Source organism: Pterocles gutturalis, unplaced genomic scaffold (genome assembly GCF_000699245.1).
Source record: "Pterocles gutturalis isolate BGI_N339 unplaced genomic scaffold, ASM69924v1 scaffold7891, whole genome shotgun sequence".
NCBI classification, from domain to species: domain Eukaryota; kingdom Metazoa; phylum Chordata; class Aves; order Pterocliformes; family Pteroclidae; genus Pterocles; species Pterocles gutturalis.
Window position 1 is genome coordinate 1 of NW_010102936.1, and position 20,424 is coordinate 20,424.

At 37.0% G+C, this 20,424-nt stretch overlaps 1 protein-coding gene across 1 annotated transcript in view; it reads left to right on the plus strand.

Moving 5' to 3' along the window:
- Nucleotides 1-1,911: 1,911 nt before the first annotated feature.
- Nucleotides 1,912-20,424, plus strand: part of LOC104460526 (sister chromatid cohesion protein PDS5 homolog B) — a gene marked incomplete at both ends in the record, with an annotated part of 36,166 nt that continues 17,653 nt past the window's right edge. Inside the window, 9 exons of the mRNA XM_010086486.1 lie at nt 1,912-1,960; nt 3,451-3,590; nt 3,668-3,783; nt 5,520-5,625; nt 8,699-8,859; nt 9,493-9,616; nt 10,389-10,547; nt 11,323-11,391; nt 16,241-16,377. Coding sequence (XP_010084788.1) covers nt 1,912-1,960; nt 3,451-3,590; nt 3,668-3,783; nt 5,520-5,625; nt 8,699-8,859; nt 9,493-9,616; nt 10,389-10,547; nt 11,323-11,391; nt 16,241-16,377 — 1,061 coding nt within the window. The remainder of the gene's footprint in view (nt 1,961-3,450; nt 3,591-3,667; nt 3,784-5,519; nt 5,626-8,698; nt 8,860-9,492; nt 9,617-10,388; nt 10,548-11,322; nt 11,392-16,240; nt 16,378-20,424) is intronic.

The window sequence follows — 20,424 nt, forward strand, 5'->3', positions numbered from 1 at the left end:
ATGGAGAGTGGCTCAGCAACCATATCAGCACATGATATGGCTTGTTTGAACCTTAATTGAGATCTAGATGCAAGTTTCATTAACAAAATGCAAATAATTTAGGTGCGCCTGAATAGGACTTTGACCTCTCTCTTGAAGTTTCTCCTGTCCACTCCATAATAATTCTGAGACTTTTATAAGAAAATGTTAGTGTCTTGGAACACTACCTCTTAACAGGTCTTTCCTGATATGAAGCTGATGAAGAGGCCCACTGTAGGTCTTCATTTGCCTTTGTTATATACTTGGGTAAGAAGAGTTCTCTTTTTTTTCCTAAGGTGAGACTCCTTTCTGAGTTGATCTGATATTGTTTTCTTGATTGTGATTTTTAGGCTTGTGTGCTGTCACTTTTGTCTGTTATAAAGGGAGTTCTATGAAAGACAGTTCTAGCAATGGTGGACACTGTTCTTTTTAAATTTAAATACTCTTCAGTGAAAGCTCATAAAGTGTGTTTGTATTTAAATCTTTTATCAGAAGAATATAATTTGATAGTTGTAGCCCATAATTGATACATACTATATACATGCATTTATGAAGTTTTGGCGCCTTTGTATGTTATGTGACCAAAGTTGATCTGTCAGAAGTCAACTGGCAAAAGAGCAGCTTGCTTTATGACTTGGAAGCTGATGGATCTGTACAATTCTGGCAACATTGTTGTAAGCTTGAATTTTCTTTTAGTTCCAATTTTCATTTTACTTATGAAGATTTCAGAGTTGTTTAACAACACTTATTACACAGCAATGAAGAATTTCAGTTTTCTTTTTTCTTCTTTCATCCACCTTTGAATGCTTTTCTGAAGATGATTAGGGTGCTATCTTCACTCTACAGTTAGTGATTCCCTTTGTAATTTTTACTGATATTTCCTTTAAATTTCAAACTTCAGTGTAATTCTGTGAAACTTCCTAGTCTGTAGAATACTGTGAATTACAGCCAGAAGTGGGGGATAAAGTGTCTTTGGAGAACTAGTTTGTCTACCTTCAGTACTAGGTGATATGTTGTAGAAACCTCACTTATTTGTTAGAAATATTGTTTCATAAAGAGCAAGTACTTGCTGTGTAGTTTTACCTGCCTGTGAAATTTGTTGTACTCTTTTTTTTTTTTTTTTTTTTTTCCTTTTTTCTCTCTCTTCCATTTACTCCATGTCAGAACTAACTCTTAAGGTAGACTTCACATATGGAATTTGAAATCCTCAAACAGGAATTAATGACTAAAGAAAATAAATGAGATAAAAATCCTTTTTGTGTAACTTATTTTGCTTGTAAGGTGCTGTTGGATGACTTTATATCAGCAACAGTTTCACTGAAATGGAAGCTTCACAGATATCCTGAAATACAGTTATGTTTTATTTTTTGTTGTTGTTGTCATGGTCCCTGATTATTACTTTCACAATTACACTGCTATCATCTGCCTTCCCTGTTCAGCTTAACAGGGGTAGCAATTGTCTTATTATTGACTTGCTCCATTCTTTGCTATGGGAACTACTGCTGAGACTACTTAGAATCAATATCTGAACAAGAAGATAAAGTTAATTTAATGCTTGCTGTTCATTTTATATTTAAAAACAAAGAGGCTTTAGATGGGAAACAGTTACAGAAATAACCCGTTTGTGCTGTTCATAAGTCATATAGTAGATTGAAAAGTAATAAAAATATTTTATGTAAGTGTATGTGTTACTTGAGGCATGATCTACCTTCTACTTCCTGTAAGTACCTAGCATTAACTTTGCAGTGGTGATTTTGTTTTCTAACATACTGATGTGTTAGCAAAATGACGGGTCCTGACTTATTGATAGTGCCTTATGGAATTTTCCTCACTCAAGTGGAAATATATAATCTAAAATTTTCATTTAATACATTTTTCTTTTGTGACTTGCAGACAGATGCCAGCAGTAAAGCTATATTCTCAAAAGTGATGGTTATAACAAGTAAGTCAATTGAAATATTTACACTGTCTAAAAATTACAGTTGAAATATATTGCTTTCTTGCTTTAAAAATAATTTGAGATAAGCTTATAATAGAGTTTTGTAACAGATAAAATTTATAACAAATCATAATAAACTTGATGTAAGAATGTACTTTAATGAATTAAGACAACTGTAAAGGAGTATTACTTCCATACTGTAAAATGCCTCCAGTCATGAAGCTTACCACGTGACATTTTTTCTCTATTTGTTATTCACTAAAAATGAAGATGATGTAGGGTGTTAGTGTCTGCATTAGCATTTATTATAGAATGTATATTAACTGGTGTTAACTAACCTATTAAACTATTTACTGATGTGCCTGTCTTTGAGCTGTTGGGATTTTAAGTGCTGTTGGGAGAATGCAAAGGATTTTGCATTTCAGTAGCAAGGAAGGCATTTTGGAAAGTGAAGAACTTCTATGTAACCTGAACTCTGGCAAAGAAAAAACCACCAACCCCAAAGCAATAGGTTTTTTTTCCATCTAGCCCACCATGCCGATACCATTAAAATCAGAAGAAAGAAGAAAAACTTGGTTTACATTTCTGAAATGTGGTATTAAAATCAACTTTTTTTAAAAAAAATATAAACTGTTCTGGCAAAAAAAAAAACTTAAGGCTATGTACATTTTTGAAAAAATGTGGAGGAAAAACGGAATCTTACTGGTTGGCCATGTTCTAAATCCTTTTCCCCTTTTAGTTATAATATAAAATTAATCACTTTGTAATTTTTCTGAGTCTTTAAGTTTTGGGTTGCATTAAAAAAAACCAAAAAACAATACAACAAACCAAATACTTGATACTTGTTTTGAACTAATTATCCTGTAGTCCTATACCATTTCCTTTGCCAACTTTGCTTAACATCTACTGTACCAAAACTGTGAAATGCCTTTGATAGTACACTAATACTTTACCAGTAAGTCGTTTTGTTATAATAGAAAATGTAAATGTAAGATTAATATGTAATTTAAGAAATGCATTTTTTAAAGCTTCTTTTTAAAATGTTGCAAGCTCTTGTAAAGCTTAAGTTTAGTGAAAGACTAATTCAGCAAAAATACCCTTTTGATCTTTTTTACACTTGTCATATGAGGTGATCTATATACAGAGTATATTTTTCTGTGGAGTATAGGCTTTGCATTATGAGGTCAACTTCAGCTGTTAATAATATTAACAGGAACAAGTAGACTTGCTGAAAAATGAGTGTGAAGGGCAAGGAAAGCAAATAGCCAGGTGAGGTCTGTGGGTACACAAATTTTTAGAAATTGGTGTCTTCATAGATATGTCTGCATATGTTAAGGTGTTTTGTGGTTGGTTTGTGTGGGGTTTTTTTTCCCTACCCTTGTTGGCTAACTTTAACACACATAGAAGATTTCTTGGTGTGACATTTCAGACTTGTACAATTTATAGTACTGATAGTTATTAAAATAAATGGTGATTTTTTTGCTTATTTAAAGGAAACCTTCCTGATCCAGGGAAGGCTCAAGATTTCATGAAAAAGTTCACACAAGTTCTAGAAGATGATGAAAAAATAAGAAGTCAGTTAGAAATGCTTGTTAGCCCAACGTGTTCTTGCAAACAGGCTGAAGGATGTGTGGTAAGAATTGCTCTTAAATTATGTGAATATTTTTGGAACTGAATTGAGTATAAATTTAATTGAAACTTATATTGCAGAGGGAAATAACAAAGAAGCTGGGCAATCCAAAACAACCAACAAATCCTTTTCTGGAAATGATAAAGTTTCTTCTTGAGAGAATTGCTCCTGTGCACATTGATACTGAATCCATCAGGTATTTTAGTGTGTGTGTGTGTGTTGTTGACCATAGATCACAGGGTTTGAACTTGGAGTTTCTTATTTCACCTTTAAGCACAAGCAGTAATAGATTGGGTGAGTGCGGTTTAAGGCCTGGTGACGTGCAGTATTTTCTTCTGTTTTCCCTTGCTTGGGGGTTTTTGTGTCCTCATTCAGAATGTAGACACAGAAACAATTGAATTGTCAGTCAGGACAGCCGGCACAACCTGTCAGTAAAAATGGATCTGTTGCTAATGGGAGAAGTTTGGTATTTGACTATATTTTAAAAGAAATTTCTGTCCATGGCTATTGATTGAAGCCTTCCACCCAGAAAGTGTTTATGTCACTCATAGTGACATAAACAGTAATTTTACTGAGGATTGTGGTAACGCAGTAATGAGGCATCGAGACTTTAAGGAAGAGTAAGACAGTGAAATTATGGGAGGGGAAAAAAGTAATTGCTGAAACGATTGTTTAACAGCTGTATTTGAGATAAGTGGTGCTTTATTAGAGACAAATAGTTCTAAATTCTGGTAAACTCTTATCTGTTAATTCCAGATATTGTAATTGACTTATAAGTACTTGAAATTTTCAGTTTCTGCCTGTCAGGTATCCAATGTAATGGAGCCATTGAGGTTTCACTTAAAAATCTGTTTCTGATCTTGGATTAAATACAATGTGTAGCTGTTTTTTTACTTTAAATGTGAGAATACTTTTTTTTTTTTACATTTAAAGAAGCAATATAAAATGTATAGTTAAAGTAATATTCACATGTGGCACCAAGTTGTACCTGTTGACTGACTGCCATACAGTATACAAGCAAAAAAAAAAAAAGCAGTAAAAAGCACATTTTCATGGAATTGCCACGGAATTGGTCTTCTCCCATCTTTGTAAAATTTCACTAAACTTCTGCATCATTTTTGAGATTCAGACTGTTTGTTTTTTTTAATAGATGGTCATTTTGTCAAGTGAGGGGCAGAAAAAACATTGGAAGTCTGGGAAGTTTGACTAGGTGGTCTCTCCCTTGGTTTGTTTGTTTGCTTTTATTTTTAGTTTTCTAGTGCTGGGGGTGGATTTTTTTTTTTTTTGTCTATAAATAGTATTTACAGGATATACTAAAGGAATATTCTGAATTTTGTTTTAATATTATTCAGTTCTTGATCAGGAAGCTGCCTATACCACTCAGTAATAGAATCATTTGGATAATCACCATTTCCCTTCCTAGGGTACAGTGTAAGAAGAAAACCAAGCATTATAGTCAAGGTGAAATTTGCAGGAGATAGGTCTTTCAGATTTTTCATCAACTCGTAGCACAGCTGTTTAATGGTTTATTTTTTTCTCTTGGTTATAGACTAAACATTGTGAACAGTTATTTCTGTCAGTTATTAAGAATGAGTAGCAGCGAGTAGCCTCACTATAATTCTTACCTGAATTTGTTGCTTGTAATGCTTGAATTGTTTTCTCATTTTGGTCATCCTTCTAGATTAATTTGTATATGTTTCTTAATTCATGATGGATAAACGTTTTTGAACTTAATGTTTCATAAGCTTTGATTTAGATAGGAGACAAGGGCAAACAGATTATGTATGTAGTTGACACATTTGTTTTGTAACAAGCTCGTGTTTTATGTTTTAAATAACTTCCTTTAAAGGTATTGTATCTTAAACTTATGAAAATAGTCATACATGATAGAATTGCTTTAAATAAAAGGCCATGTTTTATTTTCCTCTTCAGTGCCCTTATCAAGCAAGTAAACAAGTCTATAGATGGAACAGCTGATGATGAAGATGAGGGTGTACCTACTGACCAGGCAATCAGAGCAGGTCTTGAATTGCTTAAGGCAAGTATACTCCTAGTGGTCAGTGAGCATGTGAAACTTTCTGAAACAACTTTGTTAAAATAAATTTTTAATTAGCACTCGGTATCTTTAGTTATAAGCATGTGATGGCTATCTGGAAGAATACTGGTTTGGTGTTTCTTCTCTATGCTCATCTTATGTGGCACATAAGTAAGGTTATCTTATAATTTAGAAATTTTTATGGAAGTCAAAAGTAGTTGTGTGTGTGACATCAGCAGCTAAGTTTTGATTATTAGATTGTGAATTCAGTGGTTTGTGAATATAGTTATACTACTTTTGGGACAGTACTTGCACGTCAGTACAATATTGTGGTTCCCCTGAGTTCCTCATAAATTGGGGTCTTATCTGTTTCAACTATGTGTAATCTTTGAGACTAATTTGACATTGTGTCATGGTTTAACCCCAGCTGGCAATAAACACCACACAGGCACTTGCTCACTCCCTGCTCTGGTGGGAGGGGGGAGAGAATAGGAAGAGTAAAAGTGAGAAAACTTGTCAGTTGAGATAAAGACAGTTTAATTGGTAAAGCAAAAGCTGTGCACACAAGCAAAGCAAAACTATTAATTCACTACTTCCCATCAGCAGGCAGGTGTTCAGCCTTCCCCAGAAAAGCAGGGCTCCATCACGTGTAACAATTACTTGGGAAGACAAAATGCCATCACTCGGAATGTCCTCTCCTTTCCTCCTTCTTTCCTCAGCCTTATAGACTGAGCATGACATCATATCCCTTTGGTCAGCTGGGGTCAGCTGTCCCAGCTGTGTCCCCTCCCAGCTTCTTGTGCACCCCCAGCTCATTGGCTGGTGGGATGGTGTGAGAAGCAGAAAAGGACTCTGTGTAAGCACTGCTCAACAGTAACTAAAACATCCCTGTGTTATCAACACTGTTTTCATCACAAATTCCAAACACGACCCCATGTTAGCTCCTATGAAGAAAATTATCTCTATGCCAGCCAGCACCAGCACATACAGGAAACCCCCATCAAGATGTATTTCTGGGGACATTGTACAAAATTTCTTGCTCCCTTTTTCCTAGGAGGAAAAGGGCTGATCACTATGTTATTTACAAATACTGTTAGAAGTGTGAAACTTCTACAATTCAACTACATAGGGCTTTTTGTTTCACTTAGTCTCTCTCTAAATTTAGGCTAAAAGCATTGTGTAGTGTCAGCCTCGCCTGTACTTGCACAGAAAGGTACTTGTGGCATAGTACCACCTCACTTATATGATAGTGCTGGGAGTAGTTCAGCTGTGAACTGACGTCAGAGGCCTCAAAATCTAAAGGACTCCCATACTGAAGTTTTCAGAATATCTTAGATCAACAAAGGGCCTAGTAATTCATCTGAGAGCATGTGACTGTTTAGCCCGATGTGCACATTTAGATAAAAGTGCAAAAAGTCAGTAGCACAAAATGAATCTGAGTAAGCATGAATCATGTCATGAAGGACTATATATTTGAAAGAAGGCTCCCAGGTCAGTACTTACATATTCATATGAACTGGCATGATGTATTTAAGGAAGAGGAGTAAGATTGTCCTGAAGAAAGTGGTCTGTACATCATGAGAAGAATCTAGAAGGGACAAATGTAGGAGTCCAGGAAAGAGAACACCATACAGTGAAGCAGAGAGGAAGGTGACTTGCTGAAAATAGAAAAATGTGTGTGAAGAATATCCTAGATTTTGAGGATTGGTTCTTTACCATGGGTCAGAATATTATATAGAAAGAGGCTAATAACAGTCATTTAAAAAGGAAGAGAAGACAAACTTTCAGAGCGTATCAAATGATATTTTTTTTTTTTTTTAACATGGGAGGACTGTCATACTTGAAAACACAGTCCAAGAATATGAAGGAGGGGGTACAGGATTTGGTAAGCTGGTGTGCAAAGCCAGAGGGACTAGAGACCCTATTGAGTTTGTCTATATTACTATTTTAGTGATAGGAACTTCAGAGCACAACCAGTTGTTGCAGTTAGCAAACAAGCATGAAGTCTGAGAAACACAACCTGGTTTTCTTTCAGAGAAACAAGATTGTGAGATGGGCTTCAGAAGCACATATTGTGTTGCAGTGGCCAAAGTGTGGGTTCAGTCAGTCTAGAAATACTCTGAAGTAAAACCACTTAAATGTGAATATTGCTTCCTTGAGCATCAGTTGTGTTTCTCTTCAGACCTGCTTCCGCTGTAATCCAGTACTTGCTAATGTAGACGTAACTGCTGAGAAGTACATGTTCACAATAATAGGAGAAGAAATTGAGGCTGGAGAAATGAGTTAAAACTGATGAGGTCATGTATAAAGACAGAAGTTTAGGAGGTGCTAAAAAAAAAAAGATGAATGTGGATCACATGACAAAACATGAGTATTGTAAATACTCCAGTATTGTAATGTGGTGCGGTTTAATCCCCGTTGGCAACTAAGCACCACACAGCTGCTCACTCACTCCCTACGACCAGTCTGATGGGAAGAGAATCAAGAGGAAAAAGGTAAGCAAACTCAAGGGTTGAGATAAGAACAGTTTAATCATTGACATAAAATACTATTACTACTACCACTACTACTGCTACTACTAAATTGTAATGAAAGGGGAAAGAACAAAAACAGAACCCAAGAAGAACAGTGATACAACTCTTCACTGCCCACCGACTGATGGCCAGCCAGTCCCAGAGCAGTGATCTCGCCCCCTGGCCAACTGCCATAGCTTTTATGCTGAGCGTGATGTATTACAGTATGGAATATCCCTTTGGCCAGTTTGTGTCAGCTGTCCTGCTGTGTCTTCTCCCAACTGCTTGTAGAGAAGAAGTTGGAAGGGTAGGGGCAATATAAGAAGCTGAAAATGTTCTTGGCTTAATGTAAGCATTGCTTAGCAAAGACCTCAAACATCACTGTGTTATCAACATTGTTCTCAGCACAAATCCAAGAACATAGCCCCATACTAGCTACTGTGTAGAAGATTAGGCCTATCCTAGCTCAAACCAGCACACAGTGGAAAATGACTCTTGATGGAATGTTCTATATAAGTGGGCCTTTACAAAATATTAACGTGGCTTTCATCTTATTTTTGCAGGTACTTTCATTTACACACCCTATCTCATTTCATTCGGCTGAAACTTTTGAATCTCTCCTGGCTTGCTTGAAAATGGATGATGAAAAAGTGGCAGAAGCTGCATTACAAATTTTCAAAAATACAGGAAGTAAAATTGAAGAAGACTTTCCTCATATACGATCGTAAGTTTTATATCTCACTCTGTTTGAGTAGTGTTCTTTAGTGTAAGGGATTTTGGAAGTTCTCAGTCTTCCTTTTGCATGCTATAGAATTATCCTGCATTCTTTTGGAAGAAAGTATTGCTTCAGGTAAAACAGGAAAGAGATTTGAATGACTTTAAAATGCAGTGCTTTTTGAAGAACAGAAGTGACATGTATATATTCAAAGTACTGACAGCTGTTACGTAACTGATACTGTTGTAATTTTTATCATTACCCTTCAGAATTACTTATGTTTTTTCCTAAATTAAATATATGGCAATGTACAAACTTTCTTTGCAATTTAATGGGGATGTATAGAAAAGATTATTTCCAAAAGAGCATTTAGTAAGCATATAAAATGTTTGTTTTACCACAATATAATTTATCAACAAAAACTGAGGGGTTTTTTTACTTGCAAGACATGTAAATAAACCTTTTTTTCTTTCTTTGAAGAAGTTGCCAAAACCAGGACAATTGGCACTTTGACAGAGGTGTTGTGTTCTCTCTCTCTCTCTCTCTATGTATATATATCTGTACTTTTTTGTACTTTTTTGCTAGTTTGATGTTTTGGAAGATTTTCAGTTTGTGAAAAGGTACTTATCTCTCTTTTTTTAGTGCTTTGCTTCCAGTGTTGCATCATAAAGCTAAAAAGGGACCCCCTCGTCAAGCCAAGTATGCTATTCACTGCATCCATGCAATATTTTCCAGCAAAGAAACACAGTTTGCACAGATATTTGAGGTAAAATGAAAATTTTTAAGTTAACTTTTATTAATCTTTTATATTGCATATGTAAACTAAGGGATGTAGTGGCAATTTATATGGCAAGTTGTATCAAATTTAGAAAATATATTTTTTCCCTTTCCCTTTGTTCTCATACAGTTTGGTGTTTTTGTATCCCATGATCCATCATGTTTAGGGTTGTGTACTTTGACAGACAATAGAGTAAAAAAAATTGTTGGACTGTCTGCTAGAACCATGAACTATTTGTGGAAAGAGGAACTGTACACCACTCGTCATGCCTGTTGAGACTTACCCAAACTGTTTAAATGGTTGCAGAAATTATGGAAAACTGAATTATGATAGGCACTATTTAAATAGATTTTGTAGCTATAACTGCAAGTGTACTTTTTAATTAGTGCCCATTAGCCTTTTATCTTGAAGGCTGAATCATAGTCCATTACTGAAATTGCCATTTTGAGATGTAGTATGCCCACTTTTTCAACAAGAAAATATGCTTTTTAATCCATTGTTTTCCTGCTTGAGCTGCCACTTATTGAACTACCCAGATGTGATAAACGTTTAGTCTGTCGACTTGGTTTTTCTTTTGATTTGTAGGAGACTTGTAAGGTTGGTGAATGTGTCTTTAAATATAAATAGTTAATAGTTTTTTTAAAAATTGTATTTCTGAAATAGAAATAGACATGGAAAACTTGTTACAGAACTTTCACCCCAATCCCCCAGTAAGAGACAGATATATCAGTAATACCTGAATTTGTTGCCTTTTTTCTAGCCACTGCATAAAAGTCTGGATCCAAGCAATTTTGAACATCTCATTACACCATTGGTTACTATTGGCCACATAGCCATGCTAGCGCCTGATCAATTTGCTGCCCCTTTGAAATCTTTGGTTGCCACTTTTATTGTTAAAGATTTGCTAATGAATGATAGGGTAAGTATTTTTAAACCTTGTATTAAGATTCTGCTTCTCCCATAGTATGATACTCAGCAAATACTTGTGAAAATTTTGGCTGGTTGGTTCTTTTTGTATATGGTTGTGTTTGGGTTTCCACATGTGCTCTTTGACTCAGCTGAAAACACACAGTACAGGAAAGGAGACAGTAATAAGTTGGTTGTCCTTGCAAAAGCAACAAGCTGTATAGCACAGCATTTGATTCACTCATGACTTGCCTTTTGTTAAAAACGGAAAAATGGTTATTGACTTGACTCACTATGTCTTTTGAGCAAGCAAGTTGTGATTTTTTAGGAAGTAAATTGCATGTGAAACTAAAATACACTTTAAATGAAAGACTGAATTTGATAGTGATTATAAAGTGGAAAAAAAAAACCAACACGTGAAGTGTCAGCCATGGTTCAGGGAAAGATTTACTGTCTAAAACTATGCACTTGAGATTCCAATCTACTGGATGTGGAAACTCAAATTTATTTTCAAAGCAACGGCTGTTAACACTTTAAAGCAGCAGTTTTCAGGTAACAACAACATCAGTAACAGAACCCTTTACAACTCTTAAATTTGCTGATACTTGAATAGTGAGGTAAGATCAGTATCTCACTTCTGTAATGGTTACTTACATAAAATACAGAAGGCATAAAGCTAACCAGTGAGCGCTGCTGTATTGTTTTCAGAAGCAAACAGGAAAGACTAGATTACAGCAGATGTCACTGAAGACTAAAGGCTGTGTAACAAATTCTAACATTTGGTTTAGCTTCCAGGAAAAAAGACAACAAAACTTTGGGTCCCAGATGAAGAAGTGTCTCCTGAAACGCTTGTTAAAGTAAGTAGCACTTGCTGTATTTTCCTATGATTGTATGTGTAATACTTAATAATGAAAGTTAGATATCTGGATTCCTAAAGCTGTTAACTGCTTTTCTCTATTTCCTTGTCAACTTTCAAAAAATAAAAAAACCCCAACCAACCAAACAAAAAAAAAGCCCCACAAAAACAAAAAAAAAGAAAAATCCCACAAAAAACTCACAAACAAACAAACAAAAAACACCCCAAAATAAACAAACAAAAAAACCAACCACATTTAAATTGAGGATCATATCCGAATACATATTTTTGGATTGTCAGAAGAAAGTAACTTCATTTTGGGGAACATCTACTTTTTTTACTTTTGTAAATAAATTTGCATATACTCTATTGAATTTTTATTGTAACTTAGTAAAATTATTTTTTCCCTCCTGTATGACATAGGAGGTAAAGACTATAGAGACTTTGTTTAAAGTCTTCCCTTTGTCTTTTGAATTTTTAGGACATTCCAAGAAACTTTCAGTGCTGTTTTGGAATAAAGAAAAAAATGTTCTTGGATTTATCAGTTTCCTCAAGTGGATAAATGTGTTACACTGCTTTTCTGTGTGTAAAATGTATTAGAAGAAAAACCTAGATTTTTTAAATAAAGCTAAGCACTTTAAAATGGTAGGGGTTCTGTTGGGGTTTTTTTACTTAAAAACGTTGTCTCCAGCTGCTTCTTTTTTTTGGAGTAAGTTTATTATTACGGTTTTTGGGCTTGGTGATAGATATTCTCACTCAGTTTTTCACTCAATCAGAAATAGACTTACACTGTGGAAAATGCATCCTTTGTACTTGTTTTGAAATGCCCTTCAGAACAGGGATAGATTATGCTTTCACATTTTCTTTCAGAATTATAAAGAAGCATGATGTTTGTAGCATGCTGTTTCTAAGTTAATTATAGCAGTCATTTAATTTCCAATGCCTTTTGAATACAGTTGCTTTGGTTTTATGAAGTTCTTTGCCTTCTCTCTTGAAGTTGTTAAACACTTTGTAGCATACCTTCTTCTCTGCTGGTTTATTAAGTGCTTTGGTTTCCAGCTTGGTACAGAACTAGAAATACTCAGTTATGTTTGAAATTGATTTGTTAGCTTTTTATTCATTTGACTACAGCAATGGTATTTTTTTGTACTTGTGCAATTCCATAGTCACACAGTATAATCCAAAAACTGTTGAAAGAATGCATGTTTGTTTTGTTTTCATGAGCTGATAGTTTAAAATGGACATGATTTTCACATCAGTGATTATACATGTAACGTGAAGTAGTAAATACTAATTGTTTAGTTTTTTTTTTAAATGATGTGTGGAGCTCTAATATCTCTCTAAATGCATTTTTGGTGTTGATAAAACTTTTCACGCAATTGGCTGTTTGGAAGGCAATTTGCTTATAGAAAATCTTAAGGCCACTTGAAGCCAAACCTGAAAGCTGTAAAAAGCGTTTACTGGCAGGTGAAAACAGGTTATTATGAAAATTGGTTTGCAAATATAATTCACATTTATTACCACCGAGAAGCCTATATTTAGCGAATGCTGCAGGCCACACCATTAGTTTATAAATGAACCTGATAGTGTATTTTTCTTTACTCTGGTTTTAAAAGCCATTTAAAAAAATACTTCCTTTGTAACATAGCAGCTTAGTATACCTAATGGGGATCTTAAAACTAGCAAGTTTAAGTATGAAAGGGGGATGGAGTGATGAAGACAAAATTATGGTATTGTCCAGCCTAACAGATGTAGACTGATAAAGGCTAGCCTTAGTTTTGGATGCTAAACCTTAAACAAAATTATGGCTGTAGAGAAATGTTTCAGCGTAGTATTAAATATGAATTGGATTAATTATTGTATGAGTTAGAATTTAATTCCTATGCCTGGCACTTGAGTGGCTGCTCTAAAGCAGTAATCTCTCTGGACAGTGACCAGCACTGAATACTTCTGTGCACCATGCAGTGTATTGAGACTTCTGTAGTAGCAATGATATTCGTCTCCTTCTGTGTACACTGCATTATAAGGTTTCTAATCCTGTTTCTCTGACTGCGCTGTAAGCGGTCATTGTTTCATTTTTCAAGACTGCACAAACCTCCAGCATTTGTGGCTCTGCAAACTCAAGTAGTAGAAACCTAAGCTGGCTGTTGCCATAATGTTGATGCGGTAGGAAGACAGTGTTTCTAGGATTGCTGCATGAAATGGGAGCCCATTATACTTCAGCAGTGGAGGTATGATGATAATCTATCTCTAGATCAGAGAAAAGGGCTATAGCTATCTCTTGATTATTTTTAATTGTTAATTTTCATCTTAAATTAGTACTTTTTCACTACTGACAGTTTATGTAAAGCTAGTAGTTAATTGCAGTTTTCCCATATGACAAATCAGATCTGTCACATTATGTTCACTATCTTAGAAATAAATGATGGTGTCATATCACTTTTGCTTGAACTTCAAATACACGCAGTTCATGTTGTGCTGTGAAGTCTAGTACAAAGCAGTCATTTGTGGCATTTGATATTGTTCTGACCTATGTTGTATTTTGACTTTCTTGATATTTTCATGTTGCATATAATAATTTTTAATTTCAGAGGGGAAATCTAGACTCATGGGACACAAATTGAAACAAAGAGGTTCAGACTGGGTATAAGGAAAAAAGAAATTAGAACAGTCAGGCAATGGAATGGGTTGCAGGAGGTTCCAGGTTGCCAAGAGGGCCTATGCTATCTCCATTCTTGGAGGCTTTCAACACCATGATGGATAAAACTGAGACCAATGTGGTATGACTCCATAGCTGACCTTCCTTTGAGGAGGAGATTGGACTAGAAACCTCCTCCCATTCCTTCCAACTGGAATTATCCTTTGGTGGTTATCCTCTTGGGCTGTGAAGAGAAAAATTAAAACCTAAGTGCAGTGCAAACTCTTCTCATGTTTGTTTAAGTCTTCAGGTAGCCAGAAGCAGTGACTGAGGGAGTTCTCATGCCCCGTACCAATTTCATGGGAATGTGTAATTGTGAAGAGCTGCTGGAATGGCATCACATCATTAATACCAGCAAGAAACACGGAACATAGTGTGGTCAGAGGAAAACTCTAAAGGAGTTGGGATGAGGGCTTGCTACATGGAAGGAAGACTAGAGTAGATTCAAGACAGTAAAACTGGGAGAAGGCAGTTGTTGAGGGGGAAGAGAGAAGCAAAGGTTAAAACTGAAATTGCTCAGGAGCTGACCAGAGATGTCAGGGCACAAGATAGCATGTGGCTGTTGCCTGGCTGAATACATCATTTACTTGAAGACCAAATAGAGCTAGCATGTTTCTGTCCTCCCAACAAATGGGAGGCGGTAACGGTACAGGTACTGGTTATGACATGAAGAAACTGAATTGGTGAGCTGTCAAAAGATCTGCTGCTGCTATTGTTGCATTGTTTTTTTTTGTTGCATTGGTTTTTTTGTGCTATTAAAATCTTCTGGTGGATACTTACAGCTGTTTCAGTGGAAGACCCTTTGAAAGCTAGGGCAAGACAATTTCATTTCTCTTCCACAAACTCCGTTTGCATTTTGAGTTCTTGAGTGACAGACATCCTACCTCTTGATGGTGTTACCCAATAGAATTAGCATTCTGTAGGTGGAGTAAATTGGCTATAGTGATAAAAAATAAGCCCACATATAGATGACAGTTCTAGAACTTAGATCTGAAGGGACCATTGTGATCACTTTGTTACATGGAATAGATCAACTGTATGATGAACTTCATTTGGTGATATTGTGAATGTTTACATAAAGTTACTTAGAACTGCCTTTTCCATTAAGGAGAAAATTTGAAGTTACTGTGTACAAAAAGTGCTAGCTTCCTTTCCACCATAACCTAGTTCTTCCAAAGCTTGTGAGTTTTGTGTTTTGAACTTCAAGGTTTGGTGTTCTGGTTTCTTTGGTTTTGGTTTTTTTTTTTCCTTTTTTCCCAAGGATGTCCACATGATTCAGATGAGCATTTTCATTTTGCTGTAAGAGGATACTCCTCTTTTTGTTTTCTTTATTGTCTCTGCTCTCGTATGGAAAAAAAATGAAAGGATGAAGGAATTCAAATACCAAAATAAACTTAATCTCCAAGTTCATGCTTTATTTTTTATTTCTCACTAAAGAAACATGTGAAATTTTTCAGTGTTTCACAATAGCTGCTAGATTCTGCATACTTTTAAAAGCTTGCCTCAAAACACTTTGTTTCTATTGACAAACGACAAGTTATCCTAAGTAACAGGCTTTGAGGCTTTTCTTTAAATAGCCATGAAAGAAATATTATTTTCCAGGATGCGTTATCTTAATACAGGTTAATACTCTTAGCAGTCAAAATGTCTATGAAGTGTTTTTTATTTTACATGTCTTAAACTTAAATATTACATATATAAGTGAAGAATATATAGGGATTGTTTAAGCACAGGAATTGTGGGAAGATTAAAATGTGTTCTGCTTTTTTGATCCAGTAACATTTTCTTAATAGATGTAAATTGTTTTGCCTATTTTGTTTAATAGAAGTAAGGTCAATTAAGGTAATGTTTTCACAAGACAAAATATGTGATTGCATAGTAGAAGAAACAGTTCAACTTTTAACTAAATGTTGTGTGATTTTTATTTGCTGTAATAAATGCTTGAGACTTTCAGTGAAAAGTTGCTGTCTAGTGAGAGTACATCTAGTTTATCTTTCAGTATTTAAATGATGTTTTGCAACCTTCACAGGCTTATGTTCGTAGCAGCAAAAAGCACTTGGGGAAAATACTGTGTGATTGAATTAAGATAAATATTATTTCACAAAATAGGCTCATGGTGTCATTTGACTTCTACATATCAATTATTTTTCAGATTCAGGCTATCAAGATGATGGTTCGATGGCTGCTAGGAATGAAGAACAACCACAGCAAGTCAGGAACTTCTACTCTGAGGTTGTTAACGACAATATTACACAGTGATGGAGATTTAACAGAGCAGGGGAAAATTAGGTATGTCACAGATGGTAATGTTTTGATGTCTGTGATGATGTGGCAGGAAGAATTTTAGTCAAAGTAGTAAAACTGTTCTGTTAGACTGCTTAACAACTTGTACATCTTATTTCATAAGAATAGTAAGCTTGGCTGGATTCCTACCCAAGTTTGCCGAGTCTCAGGGTTTTTAACACTGTGGATATAGCTGTATTTTAATGGTTTTATCGTCTTTATCTGTTTCGTCGAAGGGCCATTACTCATATTACAAGAATAAACTGTAACTTTCTCTTTCCCATTGAAAATTAGTTTTAACCTTTTATGCAGCTTGTTGTTCATGATATACCAATTGTGGATGCCAAAGGCTGCTAGGCAGGCTTTCTAATAAAAATAATAGCAAGTTGCAGTAAACCAGGTGGGAATAGCTAGTACTTAAAGCACTTCTGCTTGAAGGCAGACTTTAATTCCTTGAGGCCTCTAAAAGTGAAAGGAAGAGGGAAATGTGTAAAGAGGATTAAGTCTCAATAACTAATTTACCTTTTAGATGATTGTTAGATAACTTGGTTTTTCTAGGTATCTTTTTAATGTGCTGCAGCAGGAGAAGTGACAAGCTGTCAGCCTCTGTTGCTTGCCAAACACTGAAAATTGGTCTACAAAAGCCATTAAGGTCATGGGTGGATTGTGCCAGTATGAAGAAAAAGGTTTTAATTTTTGGGTGGAGTTTAATTTTATACAGTGATTATACAGATAGAACCTATATTGTGTATGCAAAATTGCAAACCTGAGAATTGTCTAGTATGTTATCTTTGTGGCAACTGTGTAGCCTTTCTTAAAAGTTCCTTGTAAATAATTGTTTCATAGTTTTAAATTCTGTAATATGACCATTCGTGGCAGTTACTAGGGAGTTAAGTGTCAGTAACTTAGCGTTTCAGCATAACTGCTTGGAGCATGTTGGTGGCTTATCCCGTAGTTTGTCAATAGATCAGTTCTGTAGGTCCTATGTGTTTTCATGCTTGGAGTAACAATTCCTTACTGTGCATGTTTTAGAAATTTAATTTTTCCAGTCTTTTTGTACTCAAAACAATAAATAATAATAGAAACTATGTATAATGATGTGATCAGTTCTCCATTATTAAAGTTAATGGAGAGCTGGGGATACTTTTAGGGGAGGGACATAGGAGGTTGCTCTGTGTTAAAGGCAACCCTTCAACCCCAGAGCTTGGAGCTCTGCCTGGGCATGGATGATGAGCCAGCTGAGAGTTTATAGGTTAGGATTAAAGAGTAGACTGGTATGAGTGACATTATAGTAGGTGTCTGCTGTAGGACCCCTGACCAGGAAGAAGAAGTGGATGAGGCCTTCTGTAAAGAGAAGCAACTTCATGTTTGCAGGTCTTGACCCTCATGGGAGACTTCAACCACTTAGATATCTGCTGGAGGAGCAACATAGCAGGACATGAACAATCCAGGTGCTTCCTGGAGACCATCAATGACAACTTCCTGACACAAGCATTAGAGGAGGCAATGAGGAGAGGTGCTCTGCTGGACCTCATACTCACTAACAAGGAGGGACTTGTTGGGGGTGTGAGGGTTGAAGGCAGCCTTGGTTGTAATAACCATAAGATGATGGAGTTCAGAATCTTGAGGGCAGCAATGAGGGCAAAAAGCAAGTGCTGCACTTCAAGAGAACAGACTTGGGCCTCTTCAAGGGTCTGGTTAGTAGAGTCCCATTGGATAAGACCCTGGGGGGAAGAGGGCCCCAAGAAGGCTAGTTAGTATTCAAGCATCATCTCCTCTAAGCTCAAGAGTGGTCAAAGCAGAAGGTCAAGGCAAATATTTCAGCAGACCTGCATGGATGAGCAAGGAACTCCTGCAAAACTCAGACACAAAAGGAGGGATTGAGAGCAGCCCTGTGGAGAAGGACTTGGAGGTACTGGTGGATGAAAAGCTGGACATGAGCCAGCAGTGTGCACACGCAGCCCAGAAAGTGAAGCATATGCTGGGCTGCATAAAAAGAAGCATAGCCAGCAGGTCGGGGGAGGTGATTCTGTCTCTCTGCTCTACTGTGGTGAGACCCCACCTGGAGTACTGCATCCAGCTCGAGTCCTCAGCACAGGAACGACAAGGATCTGTTGGAGTGGGTCCAGAGGAGGGCCACAAAGATGGTCAGAGGGCTGGAGCACCTCCTGTACGAGGACAGGCTGAGAGAGTTGGGGTTGTTTAGCGTAGAGAGGAGAAGGCTCCGGTGAGACCTTATAGCAGCCTTCCAGTACTTAAAGGGGACCTAGAAGAAAGATGGGGATGGGCTTTTTAATAGGGCCTGTTGCAATAGGACAAGGTGTGATGGTTTTAAACTAAAATAAGGTAGATTCGGACTAGATAGAAGGAAAAAAAAATTATGATGGGGGTGGTGAAACACTGGAATAGGTTGTCAAGAGTAGCGGTAGATGTCCCATCCCTGAAAACATTCAAGGTCCAGTTGGGTGGGACTTTGAACAACCTCGTTTAGTTGAAGATGTCGCTGCTTATTACAGGGGTGTTGGGCTCGCTGACTTTTAAAGGTCCCTTCCAACCCAAACTATTCTATGATTCTACTGTTCTACAGAAAGTAGAAGTAGGGACAGGTAACCTGGCAGGAATACAGAGAACACTGCTTGAGGCACAGTCAGGAAAGACAAAGCCCAACTGAAATTGAATCTAGTGAGGGATGACAAAGACAACCAGAAGAGCTTTAAGTAAATAGGTGACAAAAGCAAGACTAGGCAAAATATGCACCCGCTGCTGAATGAGGCAGGAGCCCTGCTGACACAGGACATGGAAAAGCTTGAGGTACTGAATGCCTTCTTCACTTTAGTCTTTACTAGCAAGACCAGCCTTCAGGAATCCCAGGCCATAGAGACAAGGGGAAAGTCTGAAGCAAGGAAGACATACCCTTGGGGGAAGAAGATCAGGTTAGAGAATACTTAAGCAAACTGGATGTGTATAAGTCCATGGTCCTTGATGGGATCCACCCATGAGTGTGGAGGGAGCTGGCAGATATAGTGGTGAAGCCACTCTTGATGCCCTTTGAATGATCATGGTGATTGGTAGAGGTGCCGGAAGACTGGAGGAAAACCAATGTTCCTCCTCTCTTCAAAAAAAACAACACAAAAGGAGGACTCAGAGAACTAACTACGGGCCAGTCAGCTTCACCTTGATCTCTGAGAAGGTGATGGAACACCTGAGCTCCCTAGTATGAGAGATGAGGAGCTACTGGAATGAGCCCACCTGTAGGGCCATGAAGATGCTTAAAGGACTGGAGCAGCTTATGGATGAGGAAAGGCTGAGAGAGCTCTGACTGTTCAGCCGAGGGAAGAGGCTTGGTGAGGATCTCATCAACGTATATAAATAAGTGAACAGAGGGCATAAGGAAGATGGAGTCAGGCTCTTCTTAGTGATGTGCAGTGACAGGACCAGAGGCGGTAGGTACAAATTGAAATACAGGAGGTTCTGTCTGAACACAAGGAAATACTTTTGCACTGTGAGGGTGACTGAGCACTGGCACAGGTTGTGCAGAGAGGTGGTGGAGTTTCCTTCCCTGAAGAAATTAAAAAGCCATCTGGACACTGTCCTAGGCAGCCTGCTCTTGGTGACCCTGCTTGAGCAGAGAGGTTGGGCTAGATGACCTCCAGAGGTCCCTTCCAACTGTAACTATTCTGTGATTCCCAGTGTTGTGTTTTGGGGAAAGCTCTAAGCTGCAAGGAGGGCAGGTGTCCATTGTCTCTGTGTGAGCTATACTGTCTATGCTAGCAAGTACTCTCAAACCTGAAGCAGAGGAGATGATGTTTCGGGTGCATTAGTTCTGCATGCAGCTTGCTGGTATCTTGCTGACACTTCCTGACCTTTATTCTTCACCCTTTGATAATGCAACAAGGATATCTTCTTTCTGGCAGTGCTTACTGTGTCCCTGCTGTGCAAATCTGACACTGCTCCTTCCAAATTAGAGTAGGCTTTGGAAAGAGTAAATTGCCTGTTGAATACAGAACATAATCTCTTAAACTATAGTTGATCTGATGTCATTCTTTGTAGAGT